The 19,996-nt window shown below is 31.8% G+C and overlaps 1 protein-coding gene and 1 long non-coding RNA gene across 2 annotated transcripts; both read right to left on the bottom strand.

Moving 5' to 3' along the window:
• Positions 1–124: 124 nt before the first annotated feature.
• Positions 125–16,671, bottom strand: LOC140058107 (uncharacterized). Its single transcript, XM_072103661.1, has 3 exons — positions 16,540–16,671; positions 11,115–11,357; positions 125–3,948 (listed from the first exon to the last, which is right to left on the bottom strand). The coding sequence occupies exons 2-3, from the start codon at positions 11,354–11,356 to the stop codon at positions 264–266; spliced, it is 3,927 nt and encodes a 1,308-aa protein (XP_071959762.1). The 5' UTR covers position 11,357; positions 16,540–16,671; the 3' UTR covers positions 125–263.
• On the bottom strand, positions 5,499–8,221 carry LOC140059154 (uncharacterized). The gene is made up of 4 exons (XR_011847129.1): positions 7,877–8,221; positions 7,251–7,408; positions 6,789–6,873; positions 5,499–6,232 (listed from the first exon to the last, which is right to left on the bottom strand). It is a non-coding gene; the product is annotated as an uncharacterized lncRNA (long non-coding RNA).
• Positions 16,672–19,996: the final 3,325 nt, after the last annotated feature.

The raw sequence follows: 19,996 nt of genomic DNA, 5'->3' as shown, positions 1-19,996 counted from the left end.
AGTGTCAGCAGGAGCGCATTATTCTTGAGGTATAAAGCAAAGAGAACGGAACTAATAATTGTTTTTAAATGTCCTAATTATAATATATGTATTGTTATTTTGCTATTATTGAAACTGATTGATGTTCTTGAAATAAAATAAAATGAAATAAAAGGAACAAGTTGAACCCAGAAGATTTTCCCTCCCTTAAAATGAATTGAGTTTAAATAAAAAATGACGATGTCAGGACTGCAATATCTCGGGAACTCGGAGCTGTGTTAAAGTTAAGTAGAGAGTATCAACACCATGTCAAGATCGTCGATGCAAAGTACCCCATTCTGACCTATTTCACGTAACAAGAGAATATGATCTCCAGGTTGAGAATTTCTCACAATGTCATCACCAGAAGCAAAGACACGCATCACGTGATTCCAATCGTGCTTAACCGTTCCAAACACGTCATAGCGACCCTTCTCTTTACCTTCCTTTGCCCTGAGTACAAGAAACAATTTTCCAGTGGAAGGAGAATCAGGATTGTCGTCTGTCCAAGTGCAACTAACGGTCACAGCTCGCAACTTCTGCTTCAGTTCCAAACGATGGTCATCACCAGTAAGTATATTTTCAGGTGCATAACCATGTACAAATCCATAAAAATCAAGCTTAGGGGCAAAATGGATCACGACACTGCTGTGGTTAGGAGTTTCGAGTGGGAGGAATGAAGCTGTTACTTGAAAGGATCCATGACTTCCAGAAGTTTTAGATACAAACCTAAGCTTGTCCCCAACAGCAACTCGCGAAATCAATGCACTTTTATGGATAGTCGATTCAAGAGGAAACGTTGTGCGAATGGAACCATTTGGCTTGAGGACATTCACAACAACGTTAGACGTTGCTCCAGTTGCATTTAATTGCTTCAATTTTGCTAAGCAACGGATTTCCTCATTGAAAGCAGTTACCGTTTCATTCCTTGGATAATCAGTGAAAGTGATATTGGCAACAAAATTTCTAACGTGCATTGAATGTGACTTACTTCCACCAACAACAGTCATGAATTGAATGACACTCCCAGGAGGAATTGTTTCACCAATAGAATCCGATTCATAGGTATAGTTTGACCATGCATGGGTAACATTTGTAATAAGAACATCAGAAATTACTTTTTTGCAACCGTTTTCGAACACACGTATGTAAATCTTTCCTTTTAGGTTCCCGTAACCCTGATCCTTTGCCTCAAACTGAACTTTAACCTTTGTTACAGCACTAACACCACAAGGAAATTTCTGTACGTAAAGTGGAACAAGCAATTCCGAGTTGTTTGTATTGTTAACATCTTGAGATGGAGCAAATACTCTTGTAGTCTCATGAAATGTCAGAACAGCATAAAAGTTCTTCACGTATAGAATGTGTTGATAATTACGATTTCCCACACCACACATAAACTTGACTTTATCACCTATCTCAATAGTAAATGGTAATTGCTTTCCTGAGTTGTATTCGTAAGATGTCCACTCATGGTCTATGAAACAATTTGCATCATGGAACAGAATGGTTTTCCTTTCTCCTGACGGCTTGATAACAAACATTGCTAAACGACCTTTTTGATTGCCCCATCCTTGGTCTTTGGCGTCGAATTTAACTTGAACACTCTTTACATCATGGGATATTGAGACAACGTCATCGTACAGGTCAATATAGTCCCAGTCCGAATCAGCCAACTTTTCAACTAGTTCTATTCGTTCGAAGTCAATTGTATTCAAAGTTTCCAATTGTGGTCTTTCCACGGCAATGTTTAACATCAAATTTCTGACATGAAGAGTGTGTCCACCACCCCAGCCTACCCTACACATCAACTGGGCCACAGCACCTATAGGAATGCTTTGATTTTGTTGTAGGTCCCAATTAAAAGTTTTCCATCCCTTATGGACCAATACACCACTTGTCAAAGAGTAATCGGTAAAATCCGCCTCCATTGTCTCATTATGCCAAATACGAAGATATACTTCGCCATTTTTTTCTCCCCAATCTTGATCTTTTGCTTCAAAATTTACATGTATACCTTTAATCGTTGCTACACCAAGAGGAATTCGCTCTGTGTAGAGAGTAATTTTTTGTCCACTATTGTCGTCTAAGGACACATTCCGAGTAGGACTGAAGATAATGTGGGAATAGTCACCACTTTTTTCGAAACGGAACTGCGGAGAACCATAGGTTATACGGCACGATAGGTTTTTACAAGTGAGCTCCATGCCTGTCCCAACTGTACACCACAACTCAATACTTCCCCCAAGACCAATATATTCAAGACCAACACTGCTGTCATCATAGGAGATTTGTCTCTCAGTAGTTGAATTAATGCTACCACAGATGTCAATATCGTGAAATTCAGTAATCCAACAATCATGTTTGCGAAGACGAAGATACAATCGACCATCTAAAACTACGTTCATGTTTTGAGCATTACTAGCTTCTTTTATCTTCACAATACATTCAACTTGAATTCTTGTCACGGGAAGTCCACCTACAGTTATTGCTTTGTTCATTAATGGTCCCTTAGAATTTGTACGTCCATTGATTACAATATTTGCTGGTGCTTCGTATCCCTGCGTTGTGTTTGCAAGAGTGTAATCTGATTGTAAAGGTTCTTCTACGTATTTTGTTTTTTTTCTTACTTCAGTTTGAGGGTTATCCAATCCCCAACTGCTGATAACGGCTGAACCAAATTTTTCTGGGTGTTTTGCAGTCCAATTCTTGAACATAGCACCAGTTTTGTATCTCCAACTCCAAGGATTGATGAGACGAATAGATTTCACATGACTGTTTAACGCAGCAAGGTTGTCATTTCCACATACATCTTTTACGGTTTTGTCAATTGTTTCCAGTAATGCCTTGACATGAATAATATCTGTTTCCTTAACAGATACTTTGTTTTTTGTAGGCCTTAATCTCTCAGCCATTTCATGAAATGGATCAAGCTGGATTTCAATTTTGTCAGCAGCATCAGTTGCCAACTGCATATAGGGGAATTCCGCTCTTAAACGGTTGGCCAGTCCTGTGCCTTTGTCAACAATCAAAACATTCTTTTTTGAGCCAAAAACATCGAATAGAGCTTTCTTAAATTCAGGTGATACTTGGTGATCACCTACAGACAAATCAGTTTCAAGTGCTTCTGTGAATGTTTCCAGTTTCTTTCTAAAAGCACTAAAACCGCCCTCCTTTCTACCCCCTCCCCATATTCTATTATATTGTACATGCTTAACACCGATGTTGACAGCACCGTGACCGGGCCTATTGCCTGTAGAACCAGCTCCAGCTCCTCCTGCTTCATTATTCCACACATTTTTGCCATTGATTGCAACATCTTTGGCTCCATTTTGATGAACAAGGTTGTCTTCTCGCATCTTTGTATACCATGCTTTATTAATTTTTATTTCAACGACACTACTGCGATTTACAGGGTCGCCACTTATAAAAGCACGTGTATGCTCAGTGCTTTCAGCAATCCAAATCTCGCCTCCTTTGTGGGGTGTAGGAATTGCCTGAGTCGCTATGGCCTTATTACCTGCATCGTCATCCATGACACGGTAGATTGGCTTTCCAGTGAAATGCTCAGATGTAAGTTGCGTCAAGCTACCTTCACCTGCCTCTGCAAGACCTGCTAGTCCATCAAAACCGATACCAGCCACAAAGTCGAACTCTTCTCCAGGATCATAGTGACCATTGACCATATTTGTCACAACTGATACTTCACCATAAGGGGTGTATCTATGATGAACTGCTGAATCAACTCCCGTGATGATGCCATCCATTGCAGCTCCAGCTGCAACACCTCCCAGGAATGCCCCAGCCGGCCCTCCAGCAAAAAAACCAGCAGCTCCTCCTGCAATAACACCCAATGTTCTACTGGCAGCCTTCATAGAAGCATCGCCTGCCGCTTTGTGTCCAGTAGCATATTCGACCGCTCCTATTATACACAGCAAAATTCTGATTCTTGTTTTAAGAAAAAAAAAACTTGTTTCAAGCAAAATATTTCTTGAAACAAGTAAATTTTGACTTGTCCGTATTTCAATACTTTTTGGCTTACCAAGAATCGTAAAATTCTTAACAAGAATCACACAAATTCTTATCAAGAAAATTATTCTTACCAAGAAATAATACTTTAAGAACAATATTCTTACCAAGAATTTAATTGCTTTTTTCATTCTTGTTTTAAGCAGTATCTGCCTTAAAATAAGTAACAATTTATCGATTTTTTAAAATAGAATTCTTGTTTCAAGCAATATTTTTCTTAAAATAAGTAAGAATATTCCGATTTATATTTTTAGTTTTCTTGTTTCAAGCAATATATTTCTTAAAATAAGTAAGAATATTCCGATTTGTATTTTATAGAATTCTTGTTTCAAGCAATATATTTCTTAAAATAAGTAAGAATATTCCGATTTGTATTTTTTTGAATTCTTGTTTCAAGCAAGATATTTCTTAAAATAAGTAAGAATATTCCGATTTGTATTTTATAGAATTCTTGTTTCAAGCAATATATTTCTTAAAATAAGTAAGAATATTCCGATTTGTATTTTTTTTAATTCTTGTTTCAAGCAAGATATTTCTTAAAATAAGTAAGAATATTCCGATTTTTATTTTTTGAATTCTTGTTTCAAGCAATATTTTTCTTAAAATAAGTAAGAATATTCCGATTTGTATTTTTTGAATTCTTGTTTCAAGCAATATTTTTCTTAAAATAAGTAAGAATATTCCGATTTGTATTTTTTGAATTCTTGTTTCAAGCAATTTTTTTCTTAAAATAAGTAAGAATATTCCGATTTGTATTTTTTGAATTCTTGTTTCAAGCAAAATATTTCTTAAAATAAGTAAGAATATTCCGATTTTTATTTGTAGAATTCTTGTTTCAAGCAATATTTTTCTTAAAATAAGTAAGAATATTCCGATTTGTATTTTTTAGAATTCTTGTTTTAAGCAATATTTTTCTTAAAATAAGTAAGAATATTCCGATTTTTAATTTTAATATTCTTGTTTCAAGCAATATATTTCTTAAAATAAGTAAGAATATTCCGATTTGTATTTTTTGAATTCTTGTTTCAAGCAATATTTTTCTTAAAATAAGTAAGAATATTCCGATTTGTATTTTTTGAATTCTTGTTTCAAGCAATATTTTTCTTAAAATAAGTAAGAATATTCCGATTTGTATTTTTTGAATTCTTGTTTCAAGCAATATATTTCTTAAAATAAGTAAGAATATTCCGATTTTTATTTGTAGAATTCTTGTTTCAAGCAATATTTTTCTTAAAATAAGTAAGAATATTCCGGTTTGTATTTTTTAGAATTCTTGTTTTAAGCAATATTTTTCTTAAAATAAGTAAGAATATTCCGATTTATATTTTTAGTTTTCTTGTTTCAAGCAATATATTTCTTAAAATAAGTAAGAATATTCCGATTTTTATTTGTAGAATTCTTGTTTCAAGCAAAACTTTTTTTAAAATAAGTAAACAAGAAGTCTATCAAATAAAAACCAGTAAATGTTTACTTATTTTAAGAAAAGTATTGCTTGAAACAAGAATTCTATCAAATTAAAATTCGTAAATTCTTACTTATATTGGGAAAAAAATTGCTTGAAACAAGAATTCTATAAAATATAAATCACTAAAAATTTATTTTAAGAACGATAAATGAATACTCATTTTAAGTAATATTTTACTTAAACAAATAAATTCAAGAATGTTATAAAACATAATATTAACAATACTGTTATTTTCATTAAGAACTACAATTTACATGACATTAGGTACAATAATATATACAACTTCTTTAAAACAAACTTGTTTTTATTAATAATAAAATGCCATCAAAAGAAAACTTAAAAACATTAAAATGGTAAAATACAAATTTCGTAAAATTCTTCTCCCGCACCTGGGCTTTAAACTATTAGGTGTCTTTAAATTTATTAATGTAGTATACTAATGATGATTCAACAGCCTTTGTCAAGTGTACAGGTGTGTTTTCATCACAAATCACTAACTGTTAAAGGATAGTGAGGCCTACTTCTTTTCATTTTGGATAATCGAAATCCAGAAGGTAAAAAGTGGAGAGGAGAGTAACTAGAGCCTCATCTAATTTTGCTTTCTTTGTAGTTAGAATTGTTTGCTAAACTTTAATGTAGGCCATTTCTGTGTCCAAAAGCAATACCGGCATATTACCTGATCGGCGTGAAGACCAGGATTCTGGATCTTTATTCATGTTCCTAAAAATGAAAAGAGATTAATATAGTTTTAGTTATTACTGTATTTAAAATATGTGTAACATCATCAACTAATTGGGTACGGTGTGGTTTTAGAGTCCTATATCTGGGGCGGTAAACACAAAAACATGACGCAATATTAGAACGGTGGTAAGAATAATTTTACATTATAAGACATAAGGGTGGGTGGAATATGCATTTGAACTTTTTAATCACAAACTTTGCCCTGTTTATACCGATCCCAAAGACAGGCCTGGCTGTATCTATTATTTTTAGTTAAATTATTAGGGTCTAAATTTATTTTTAATATTACTATTTAGGCAAAACGGTGCTCAATCCTGATTGATGTTTTTATTCTGTATCAATGTTTATAATAACAATCATACAATTAAATGTAAATTTTGTTTAATTGTTTGATTTTAATAAATTATTGTAAACATAGTATATACCTCGAATTTTAAGCTAAGATAAATTTGATTTAAAAAAAAACACTTTAAGATATTTTTTTTTAATGTACATAATGTTACTTGTATTTTAAATTTTAAAAAACACTAAATACCTTCAAGGTCGGCAGACTTTTTTTGATGAGTTTTTCCCAACAAATATGTTTGACAGATTTGACAACATATGGGTTATCTTTGAACCTAACCAAAAATAACAAATTGAAAACATTATATTATATAAATTTATTTAAATGAGTGGAATAATGTATGGACATAAACTTGATATACTGTAGCTCAAATTTTTAATAATGTAGCCTACAGTTTTGTAGGTGGTCAATGTAAAAGGAAGGGGAAAGGGTGGGCTGGCCAGGAGAGCATTAATATGTCAAAAATTAATATTCATAAGTCATTTATTTAATTTTAGTTGTCAAAGGGAGGAGTGCATGACACTAGCTTGAGTCGAACCAAGCTGTTAAAAATACGTACACAATATGTACACGTATTTTCCTCACTACCATTGGTCCATTATAAAAATATTTATGAATAGATAAAAGTACAAAAACATACACTGTACTTACCAGATGGAGGACTGGTGTTTCTCTTTAAAATACCAAAATAAACTATATTATACTCTTCTTTGGAAAAATTTGCTAAGCACTTTTTTAAAAAGCTTTCTTTTGTATTTCATTCCTCTTTGCCTAGTAATAATTAGTATCCTTCGAACTTCTTCAATTACCTAACAAATAATTTAAGATAAAAAAAGAAATTTAATATAACAATTTTAGTTATGCAGTTTCAATATCGATGTGATCACTTCGGGGATTACTTAGTGTGTACAATTAATTAAATATAAAGAAGTGTTTTTAAATGTCATTATATTTCTCATTGGAATATGTGTATATAATATAATCCTTCGTAGATATTTCATGGCTACATTGCAAAATATTACTGTTACATTATAATTGTATTATCTATTATTAGGCCTTCCTTATACCTAGCTGAAATAGGTCCGACAATATTTGTCCCCTCTGTCAATGTCTGAACTAAAATGCTAAGCTAAACCTATACACCTGTCCGTCAGTACAGGCATAGTAGGCTAGCCTAGACCTACTAGTTCCAGGCCTACAGTATTACTAAATAGGAAGGAGCCTAGGCTAGGCCTAGACTGCTGGTAGATTAAAATATAATTATTAGGCCTACGAACCTGTTAAAATGTTGGCCACTTCTTCATCTATTTCTCGGATCTTCAACAAAGCGTCTTCCTTCGACATTATATTAGACTAATCTTACTAGGCCTATTGAAGCATTTAATATATAAATTGCGATGAAAGGTGTCTTTTACAGTACTTACAAACTCTAGATTTTGAATGATTACTTTAAAAAACCGTTGGCCATGATCCCGCCGGGAGCTAGGTCATCGACCACACACAGTGTTGTTTTTCAACTATTATCGCTGGCCTTTTACCCAGAATGTATAAGGTCATTATACTGCTTAACGTTAAAGCATGGAGGTATAAACCTCCATGGTGGTTAAAGCAAATCTATAAAACGTCTGGACCAACAGTAATACGACAGACAATAATAATGACACATGTTTGTTGCAGTCCGAAAAAAAGCGATAAGTTGGTGCCAGTAAACTGAAGTAGGTACAGTATTTGCTACCCTATTTGCTAAGGCATTATAATTCAATTCATGGAAATACTCCGAATTTTCGAGTAACATGTGGAATTGGTGGTTCGCTGCCCGGCAAGCTTTGGAATTTACAATTCGTTTTACAAGCATGTCATAAGACGCCATTTTAAGGACGAGTATAACAATCGGCAACCTCCTGCAGTTGACGATGGAAACATCAGTATATAAGTATGCCTGGAGAAAACGAGGATGCCAATTGAGGATGAAGTAGAACTAGGCCTAGACTAGGAGACTGACGAAGTTAATGAAGAAAAAAACTATTATAACGGGGATGATTTATCAACTGACGATAGTAGTAGTGATAATTCTAGTATTGTTATACTGTTAATGATTGTTTAATATTAATTATCTTGTTGATGCTCAGCAAGAAGGCCTACTAACTAGAGGATGAACAAGCAGATAATAGTATAAAAAATGCTGATTTCTTTCTACTAAAATTAAAGGAGAGAAACAAGATTCCACAGGTAAGCCATTTTGCTTTAAAATTACAACAATTATGCATTTTAAACTATTTTTTATTAGAGAAATACGTCTATTTCCTAGGCCTTGCTGGTACTGTTATTATACAGGACTATTAGCTATAGTAACTATAGGACTTGGGTACTAGGCCTAGGCCTAGGCATTATACACTCTAAGTTTATGTTGCATTTTTTGTGACCAATTTCATTGTTACAAATAACATTTTTTTTGTTAGGCTGCATAGCTCCCCAACTAAAGCACAACTTAGTTTTTAAACATATTAAAACTTGAATATAAAAAATATTAAATCAATATTATTTTCTTTAGGTTGCAGTGCAATCGATTATTCAAAGCACAAACAGTTTGATTACCCAGATTCTTTCATCAGTTGAAACTGAAGTGCTAACTGCTCTACCGTTGTGTGAATATAAGGATGACAATCTATTTTAAGTAAAACATTTCTCAAAATAAGTATTTTTCAGAATATTAAAATAGAATTGACTTCAATTCAAGCAAAAATAGTCTTGATAGGATATAGTATGATATTGACTTCTTATCTTAAGTAAAACATTTCTCAAAATAAGTATTTTTTAAAATATTGCGAATCTCAATTTAAGCAAAAATAGTCTTGATAAGATAGTATGATATTGACTTCTTATTTTAAGTAAAACATTTCTCAAAATAAGTATTTTAAAGAATATTGCGAATCTTGATTCAAGTAAAAATAGTCTTGATAAGATAGTATGATATTGACTTCTTATTTTAAGTAAAACATTTCTCAAAATCAGAATATTGCGAATCTGAATTCAAGCAAAAATAGTCTTGATAGGATAGTATGATATTGACTTCTTATTTTAAGTAAAACATTTTTCAAAATAAGTATTTTTTAAAATATTGCGAATCTCAATTTAAGCAAAAATAGTCTTGATAAGATAGTATGATATTGACTTCTTATTTTAAGTAAAACATTTCTCAAAATAAGTATTTTAAAGAATATTGTGAATCTTGATTCAAGTAAAAATAGTCTTGATAAGATAGTATGATATTGACTTCTTATTTTAAGTAAAACATTTCTCAAAATCAGAATATTGCGAATCTGAATTCAAGCAAAAATAGTCTTGATAGGATAGTATGATATTGACTTCTTATTTTAAGTAAAACATTTTTCAAAATAAGTATTTTTTAAAATATTGCGAATCTCAATTTAAGCAAAAATAGTCTTGATAAGATAGTATGATATTGACTTCTTATTTTAAGTAAAACATTTCTCGAAATAAGTATTTTTAAGAATATTGCGAATCTTGATTCAAGTAAAAATAGTCTTGATAAGATAGTATGATATTGACTTCTTATTTTAAGTAAAACATTTCTCAAAATAAGTATTTTTTAAAATATTGCGAATCTCAATTTAAGCAAAAATAGTCTTGATAAGATAGTATGATATTGACTTCTTATTTTAAGTAAAACATTTCTCAAAATAAGTATTTTTAAGAATATTGCGAAACCTAATTTAAGAAACTTTGTCTTACCTAGAAAAATATTTATTGTTTTAAGTAATTTTTAGAATTCATCAATCTTGATTTAAGAAAAATTATTCTTGATAGGGATAAATATAATATTGATTTCTTATTTTAAGTAAAATACTTTTCAAATTAAGTATTTTCAAATCTTGTTTTAAGCAAAACTATTCTTAATAAGAAGAGAATGATATTGACTTCTTATTTTAAGTAAAATATTTCTTGTAATAAGCATTTTCAAGAATATTGCGAATCTTGATTCAAGTAAAAATAATCTTGATAAGGGTAGTGTGAAATTGACTTCTTATTTTAAGTAAAATATTTCTCAAAACAAGTATTTTCAAGACTATTGCGAAACCTAATTTAAGAAACTTTGTCTTACCTAGAAAAATATTGATTGTTTTAAGTAATTTTTATAATTCATCAATCTTGATTTAAGAAAAATTATTCTTGATAGGGATAAATATAATATAGATTTCTTATTTTAAGTAAAATACTTTTCAAATTAAGTATTTTCAAATCTTGTTTTAAGCAAAACTATTCTTAATAAGAAGAGAATGATATTGACTTCTTATTTTAAGTAAAATATTTCTTGTAATAAGCATTTTCAAGAATATTGCAAAACTTAATTTAAGAAAATGTGTCTTTTCTAGAAAATTATTTCTTGTTTTAAGTAATTTTAAATCTTGACAAGAAAAAAAATACTTATTTTAAGAATTTTTTCTTAAAACAAGATTTTTTTTTCTTGCTTAGAATTTCAAATTTTGCTGTGTATGACCAATAACGGGAATTCCATCAGCAAAATGCCCTAAACTTTCAGCAAACTCTTCCTGTGTCTCTTTAGCACCCTTTGAGTCTCCTTCAATGGCTTGTACGGCTGAAGTGATCTGTGACAAAACAGGAAAAGTGTGGAGAAAGTGTTCCTGAGTTCTCTTTGCACCTTCTTTATCCCCTGAAATCACTTGAATAAGAGACTTGACCTGGCTTACAATCGGAATGCTGTCTGTGCTGCCCATCCTAAAAATTGATATGAAAAAAAACGTTAATCATATTTATATTTTTTAGTAAACTAAAATATTTTAAACAAAATAATATTTACTATGATATTTACTCTACGTTTTATAAATGGAAAACAATTCCTGTTTGCAGCATTCTGCTGTTTTTATTATTGAAATATAAATGAACAAAATATCATGGATCTGTTATTACTGAGATTTTAGCGTTAAGCGCTATATACAAGAGTTTAATGAATAATAATAAAGCATATGAATATTTATTAGGCAAAATTGTACGTATGTAAACATTATCATTAGTGTTAGCGAAGTGATGGCAACAGCTAAAACTAAATAAATAATAATAATTGATTCATAGGCCTACATTGTTCACAATAACAGAAAAGAAGGCCTAAGAGAAACTATATTTTGTGAAAAATTTTCCCCCATTCAAGGTTCATAGAACCCCTTACTTGTAACTAATCACTTGTCATCCCTTGCCTATATAACTTATGCTAAATAACACTCTTCCTGATGCTCATGTTTTCTTATACTATTTCAAACACACACATTCAATATTTGACTGGCCCAAGTAACGAAAAACTAATCTGTTCATGTATGAACAATTACATGGCAAGCCAAGTCCGACAAAAGTCCTCAGTCCATACCATTTACCATCAATGCATTCATAACCAATCCAAACCATTCATTTAAAAATTCAACGTAAAAATAAGTCATTCGCCGTCTAGCCAAACCATTTGTTTGAATAGCTTGAACCTCATGATGATTGGTTTGGTTTAACGATATCTGGTCTGGTCTGGCGATGAATCATTTGACTTCTTCACGAAGACCGATTTGACTTGAATGAATGGTTAAATTTACTTGACAATAAATTGATTTTCATGATATAACAACTTGTTTGGCAAGACGGTGAGTGATTTAGGTTTGTAAATGACTGGTTTGGGTTTATTATGAATGCATTGTGAATGGTATCGATTTGGGAATTTTGGCGGACGTGGCTTGCCATGCATTATACAGGATTATGGATTATCTCAAGAAAATTATCTTTTAGAAAATTTAACCTTACTTCACTGGCAAACTTTCGTCTTGAAATTTCCACCCAACATTGGACTGATGTTATTAACACTGATGACCCAAATAAGGCTTATTCACACTTTGAACTTATATTAAAATCAATATATGATAAACACTTTCCTCTCCTCAAAAACGAAAAAAAAAATAATAAATTAAAGTCATGGATGTCTAATGGCCTACTTAATTCAATTAAACACAAACATAAACTGTACTCTAAATTTATCCATTGTCCCACCCAAAAAAATGAAACAGCCTTTAAACAATTCCGTAATAAATTAAATACTACAATTAAAGCTGCAAAAAAAAATCATTTTCACAAAACGTTTCTCAAACACAAAAATGATATTAAGGCAACTTGGAAATCAATTAATTCCCTGCTCAATAAATCAAATAATACACATCAGGAGTTCATCTTGACAGTCGACTTTCATGGAAAAATCACATCAATTTTGTTGAGAATAAAATTTCAAAAAGTCTTGGCATCATCACTAGACTTTCTTCTTTTTCACCCCCTAACATTCTTTGTATCCTGTACTGCTCCCTCATCCTGCCTTATCTTAACTATTGCAATATTGTCTGGTGCAACTCTTATCCTTCCAGTATTAAAAAACTTCAAACTCTTCAAAAAAAGGCCATCAGGGTTATATCTGGCGCCCCACCCCTGTCTCATTCATCTCATCTTTTTTCAAAGCTTAATCTTCTCAAACTCTCCGATATCAATCTAACCCAACAAGGCTCGTTCATCTTTTCTTCTATTAATTCCAACCTTCCCAAACATCTCTGCTCCATGTTCACTCCAAATTCTTCAATTCATTATCATAATACCCGTATTTGTTCAAAATTACATATTCCAACCCATAAAACCAACCACTTTCAACACAACATTAGGTATTCCGGACCCACTTTTTGGAACGATCTGCCACTCCCCATCTTAAACTCTGTTTCTAGTAAATCATTTTTATCTAAACTTAAAAGTCACCTTATTGCCAAATATTAACTTTTTCTCGGTCAATTTTTTTTTTTATTTATTTTTTTTATTTTTAGTTATTTTTTTTTTTTTTTTATTTTATAAATTTTCATTGTCTGTGTCTGTAATAGGTACGTCCTCCACAAGATGTGTTTTTCATCTTTCTGGGCGTGTACCTTCTTCTTTCAAATTTTGTTTACATATTTATTGATCACTGAAATCTATTTTGTATATGAAAGGAGAAAATAAATGTTGCTTTGAATTGAATTGAATTGAATTGAAGTACGAAGCGCTTCACAACAAGATAACCATTTATAAACAAAGAATAAATACAAATATAACTAGTAATTAAAAGTACCTTTGAACTCGTCACTTTGGACGAGTTAGGTCACCAACACGTTGATATATCAACACAGACTGATTATGTCATCTTATTATATGAAGTAAAGCAATCATGTTACAGTACTTAATTTTTGACAGTACTAAATTTAACAATATTGTTTATAATTACTACGAAAAAATACATTTCTAATAAGGTTTCTTAATAATTGCACGTATCCCTGGAACATAATGTATTTCGTAAATCAAGATCAGCACAGTGCGCCATGGTCATTAGTATTATGCTCAGTACAGTCGAGTTCCGCGAAATGCGTAAATTATGAGTGTCACCGCTTAAAGCAACAAAACTAGACCACGGAAACACATTACCACCAACATTAAGGAAAACAATTCATTTATAATATGTGTGAGCAATATAAGGTAATTTGTATAATGTTTCCGCAGCCGTGCATTTTTCACTCGCTTTATGTCGAGTTTTATTTTTTCTATAAGTAAATGTGACTCATTAAATACACATCACTATTTCTGGGCATAATTAAAACAGAGCTCTCACAAAATATATAGTTTGATATTTTATACTTTCGTTATTATCTGAGCGCATCATCTAATTTTGACTACCACCATGTTCACTTTTTATGTTGATTTTAAGTTCGTAAGCAGCTGTAGTTTTATTATTCAAATACTTCACATCTTATTTCTATAAATTTAACAATCGATAATATTTTATCATTGAAATGTTTTAAACTGCCGACTGATTGACAGACTTCTACGTACATGTCTTTTATTTCAAAGTCCCATATTCAATATTGCATTTTTTAGCTTACAGATATTTCAAGGAAAAGATCGTGTATAATAAAAACAATGAACGTAGATAGTTCCGAATTTCATTCTTAATACAATTTGTTATTTTTTTTCTCCATAATTTGTCAGAGTAATTTTATCAAGAAAGAGTGCGCTTTATTATACTTACTCCTCCAATGCAAATTAATATACAACCACATATTAAGGCATATTACTGCTACGGGTAACTGCTAATTATTTATTTATTATTAGTCTTCTATCATCTATCAATACATAATTTAGCTGAAATTCTCGATACGCGTCACAGATACAACCTGTAAATTTCTATTTTTCAACTTTGTCAATTTGTTTGCGGTGAATTTTAAATAGTTCTACGTTACATGAATGTCTGCTTCCAGAGGGAAAAATAATACGAGGATGGTTTTTCGCATTTACCTATCTCCTTCTACGATAATTGTTTTTAATAGCTGAACAAGGCCAACAGCCATAAGTCACGTGCTAAAACGCATAGTGATACCGGACAGACAAACAGACCGACAGACCGACCGACATAGTGAACTATAGAGTTGCATCCACGCGACTAAAAACGGTTGAACAGATTAAGTACAGCATCATAATGGTGAAGACAGGCCGATTTTCTTTAAAAAAAATTTTTTTAATAGATTTAAAATACTTTTATACAAATGTTGATTTGTGATGAATGGAACAATCTCTCGTATTAATTATTTGGTCTATCAAAAGTAAATTTATAGGGCCTAGAGAGATAAACTTAAAACCCTTTAGGATATAGTATTGCAATACTTTGACAATACTGTAAATACGTATTAAACATTTTGGTCGCAATTTGAATATTAAGTCTGTGTACTGTTAGGTATATAAACACATAAAAATAAAACGTTATTACTGTGAGTGTGGGTAGGCCCTACTGTTACATATATAGACACATAATACACAAATAAACTTTATACTGACAGTTGCTTCTCAACGTTTGTATCAATCAATAATAAAAAAAAAATAAGAATAATAAATAAAAATACGTCGTTGTGGTGTATCGTTACATGTACTTTACTATTTAAATCGACTATGACAGTGACAGTTTTAACAAAGTATTAAAGCGCAAGTGTTACTGTATATAGTGGTATATTACTCTTATAGACCTATAAAACATGAACAAATATTTCGTTACTGAGTCGATAAAGAATAATAATATTTACAAATTGTTCCTACCCATCCCTCAACCATAATAGTCATACAAAACTGAAATTGGTTTTTTTGTTTAAATGAAGCCAAATAAAAAATGTGGACTCCCTTTGTGACAATTTTCTCTTTCGGAAGTAATTCCATGGGTGCAAATATCAGTTGACAACATAAATTATCGTGTCTATTTATTCGTTTCTGTAGACAACAATATAGTTTAGTCCTATGTTTGAAATCGCCAGTTTACATTGAAATTACTGTGTATTCGAGAACCATCTGTGGGCATGACCTAGATGGACCATCTAGTTATATATAATTATAGAGCTATTTACGAAATACTTTATATTATTATAAACTTATGTGTAACATATAATAATTTTTTTTTAAATGAAATGTATGATTATTAGGCCTACTAACTCATATTTTAAAAAAAAACTGTATTATTATTATTATAGTTATTATAGGTGTTATTATTATTATTATTACTAACATTTACTTTCTAGGCATTGGTTGAAAATAACATCAATTGATAAAGTATAAAATCACTTAAATAAAATGAAAAATATTGTTGCGGGTGAAACGATTGCTCATTAGGCGCAGCTTGAAGAAGTCAATACAGGCCTACAACTGAATTGAATAGAGAACCAAAATATAATATGTTTTTAAATGATTTATTTCCATACATTCAAATTCTTCTTATGAAATTAAGAAATGTATAGCATTTCAAAGAAAACAAAAGGAATTGTACAGCAATGAATTAACAAAGAAAAACCAAACGTAATCTAATAAATATAAAGATACTACTTACTTTTTATTTAAGAAGTAACTTGACTAAATGTTAAATCAAATTCAGTTTTGATCTTAGAACTTTGTTAAATGGCTTTGCTCGGTATGCTGCTATTCTTGAATGGCTAAACTTGCTAAAGTCTTATATTTTTCCCTTTGCAAGGCATTTTATAGCTTCATGAGCAAGTGTTCTCAGAGCATTCAACCAATTACATTCAAGTACCATAAAACTTAATAATACTGAAAAAAGTGACGTTATATAAGCTGTTAAGTATTGGCAAACAAAGTATACCGACTATGACAAAGCGATATTTTTTATTTATTTTTTTTTTCCTTTAATACATTGAAATACCAAAAAAAAAGCAGACAGAGAAAAAATAGAAAAATTATACTTAATGAATTCTCCTATATAAACACCTTCTTATAAAATAAATATAGTTGTGCACATCAAGTCAGGATATAGAGTAATACAATTCTATGTTACAGAAGATTATCCCAGGTGCTCCACTCGTCGTATTTTCTATAATTTCATTTATGAGTGTAACATAATCTTGGTCATGGAGAAGTGAATTATTAAATTTCCAAAACCCCTTTCCTCTTTCTATACTTTTTAAATCAAGTGTTATTGTCACTATTGAGTGACGCAGCGATATTGCGTCGATATTTTATTTTTAATATACAACTCTTGGACCCAATGTTCTCGGATACCGCTTTGGCGACGCTGCGCAGCAATCAAAGATAAATACGAAACACTATAGACACCGCAGAATGCATGCAGATATCATCAAAACCAAATTTGTTTAATTTAACCGTGTTTACACGACTGCCCATAATTCCACTCATCCTCTAGTTTCGTATACGCTATATAAAACATTATGGTGACATGACGTGCAATACGAACTATTGAACGGTTGTTCAATAGTACTATTTTCTCAATTTTTCGGGTACGAAAAGCATTTTTACAACCATTGCTGTTATTCTAAACTTAAAATCCAACAGCGCCACCTATACAATTACAAACTTTAACTCTCGTATCGCGACGGATTTTTAGTCGCGTGCAAAGCGACTCTACAGCTCACTATGTTGGTCGGTCGTTTGGTTGGTCGGTTGGTTGGTAAACACCAACTTGTATATGGCCTTGTCTTGATATCAGTTTAATCTAGTTAAGTCAATGTTTTACAGTCCATCCTTATGGCCAAGAATCGATGTGGTTATGTTTTCACGGTGCGCAATTAAGAACTACGCGGTCTACCGTCGCACAATTTAACGAAATCACGTTTGTAATCATATCTTTACAAGCATGAATCACAATTAAATAAAATGTGGTACTCATAAAATTCAGGGCATATTTCATCATATTGCAATACAATTACGTGCTTAAACCTTAATATGCACTATTTTTGCCCGATTTCTGTTCTACAAGAATCTCCATGTATGGATTTCTCTTTCCATCCCTTGGTTTTCTCTTCTTGCCCCTCTTCTGATAATCTATAAGAGTTCCTTTTTCATCTAACACCTTCTTCTTTCAAGAAAATTGCAGCATCCACTGTAGTTACTCTACTCTACAGTTCACTATGTCGGTCGGTTGGTCGGATGGTTAGTCGGTCTGTTGGTCGGTCGGTCGGTAAACACTAACTAAAATTTGAACACACGACTGTAGCCATGGCTGTTTGGAGAGATTTACATACCAATTTAGGCCAAAAAAAATGTAATTACCTTTAGATCTTTTGTATTATTTTGAATGAAAACAACTTTACAACAATCGTTGGTAAAATCAGAATTGGCCTAGATTAGTTTCAATTGTCATGACGATCGTTTCGTAATGGTATTATTGCCGTTCTAGTCTAGCTAGTTAGAATTATGTAGGCGCTTTACTGTTGATTATTGATTGGATTTCGGTCATATAACATGAGGAAGGTCATAATATCAACTAATCATAAAGAACAGAGCTTTCTGTTTTGCCCAGTCACGTCTACACATTATTGTTAATCCAAAATCAACCTACCAGTCATATTCCAGGACAATCTGCCTAGTACCACGTATTAAATATAGAATGATAAGGAACTGAAACAGTTATATAATCATTACATAAACATTTATTTGACATCTTTGAAAGGTTACGAAAGTTATAAATAAATAATGATACGATTAGAACTGAAACAATTATATAGCAGTCTTCATTCAACATCAGTACATGATCAGAACATTCATTTGACATCTTTTAAAGGTTACCAAGTCATAAAGTAAATACTCATTTCAGGTATAACCATGAAACGAGTATACACATTTTATTAATTGACATATTATACTTCTTCTCATAGGGATATACAAAAATAAAATTTATTTTTTGAATGTGACAATCCGTCAGCATTACCATTATAAATACCCTTCTATGTACAACAGTAAAGCAACACGGTTGTAAATCAAGACTCCATCTAGTTAGTCTTTTGTTTGTTTCTTTCATATCAACCAACCATTTCAGTGGTTGATGGTCAGTAACTTACATTTTCTTCATGTTAGATAATAATATTTGACAGCCCACCTTATAGCTAAGCACTTTCTCTACAGTTGCATAATTCCGTTCCCTTGGGAACAACTTACGACTAAGATACAATACTGGATGGTCAGTACCATCAGGACCTAGTTGACATAAGCACTGCACATAACCCTTTATCTGACGCATTTGTTTGCAGTATAAACTCTGCATTAAAGTCGGGGTTTCGTAACACAGGGTTTTAACTTTATAAGTGGTCCTCGCACTCAGGCGTCCATTTATTTTATCAGGATGTTTTTTTCCCGTCAGATCAGTTAGAGGTGCTGCAATTTCAGCATAATTAGGAGTAAACTTTCGGTAGTACCCTGTCAAGCCAAGAAAAGATTTAACATCCTTCGTAGTTTTAGGTTGTTCCCAATGTACTACCGCTTCTACCGTAGTCTTTTGAGGACGTATCATCCCCTCTCCAACTACATACCCTAAATAATGCACTTTACTATATATATGCGAAACTACATTTTGCAGGTTTGACTGTCAGATTACAGTAGCTTGCCTAAGGGTCTGAAAATGTCCCTAATATGATGGATATGACTTTCCCGATTTGGACTAAATATTACCAGATCATCCATATAATCTGCTGCATAATATTCTTTCTTACGCAACAGTTGATCCATCATTTTTTAAACGTTGCAGGAACCCCATGCAAGCCAAATGGTAAATACTTAAATTCGTGCAAACCCATTGGTGTTGAAAAAGCTGTATATGGTTTTGACCGTTCAGTTAAGGGAACCTGCCAGTAATTTTACATAAATCTAACTTCGTTATAAATTTAACAGGACCAACCCTGCCTATTAATTTATCTATTCGAGGCATTGGTTATGCATCAATCTTGCTCAAACTATTCACTTTTTTTTTTGTAATTTACGCAAAAGCGAGCTGTTCTATCCGGCTTTGGTACCATGATATAAGGAGAGGACCAGGGAAT

Source organism: Antedon mediterranea, chromosome 9, assembly GCF_964355755.1.
Source record: "Antedon mediterranea chromosome 9, ecAntMedi1.1, whole genome shotgun sequence".
NCBI lineage: Eukaryota > Metazoa > Echinodermata > Crinoidea > Comatulida > Antedonidae > Antedon > Antedon mediterranea.
The sequence above is the reverse complement of the archived record's forward strand: the minus strand, read 5'-3'. Positions and strand labels throughout refer to the sequence as shown.

Bases quoted from the DNA above. Each gene is read 5' to 3' on its own strand.
- LOC140058107 (XM_072103661.1), bottom strand. From the start codon at position 11,356: ATGGGCAGCACAGACAGCATTCCGATTGTAAGCCAGGTCAAGTCTCTT. The intron at 3,949-11,114 runs TACACAGCAAAA...AATTTTGCTGTG, and splicing joins GGAATTCCCGTTATTGGTCA to TATAATAGGAGCGGTCGAAT.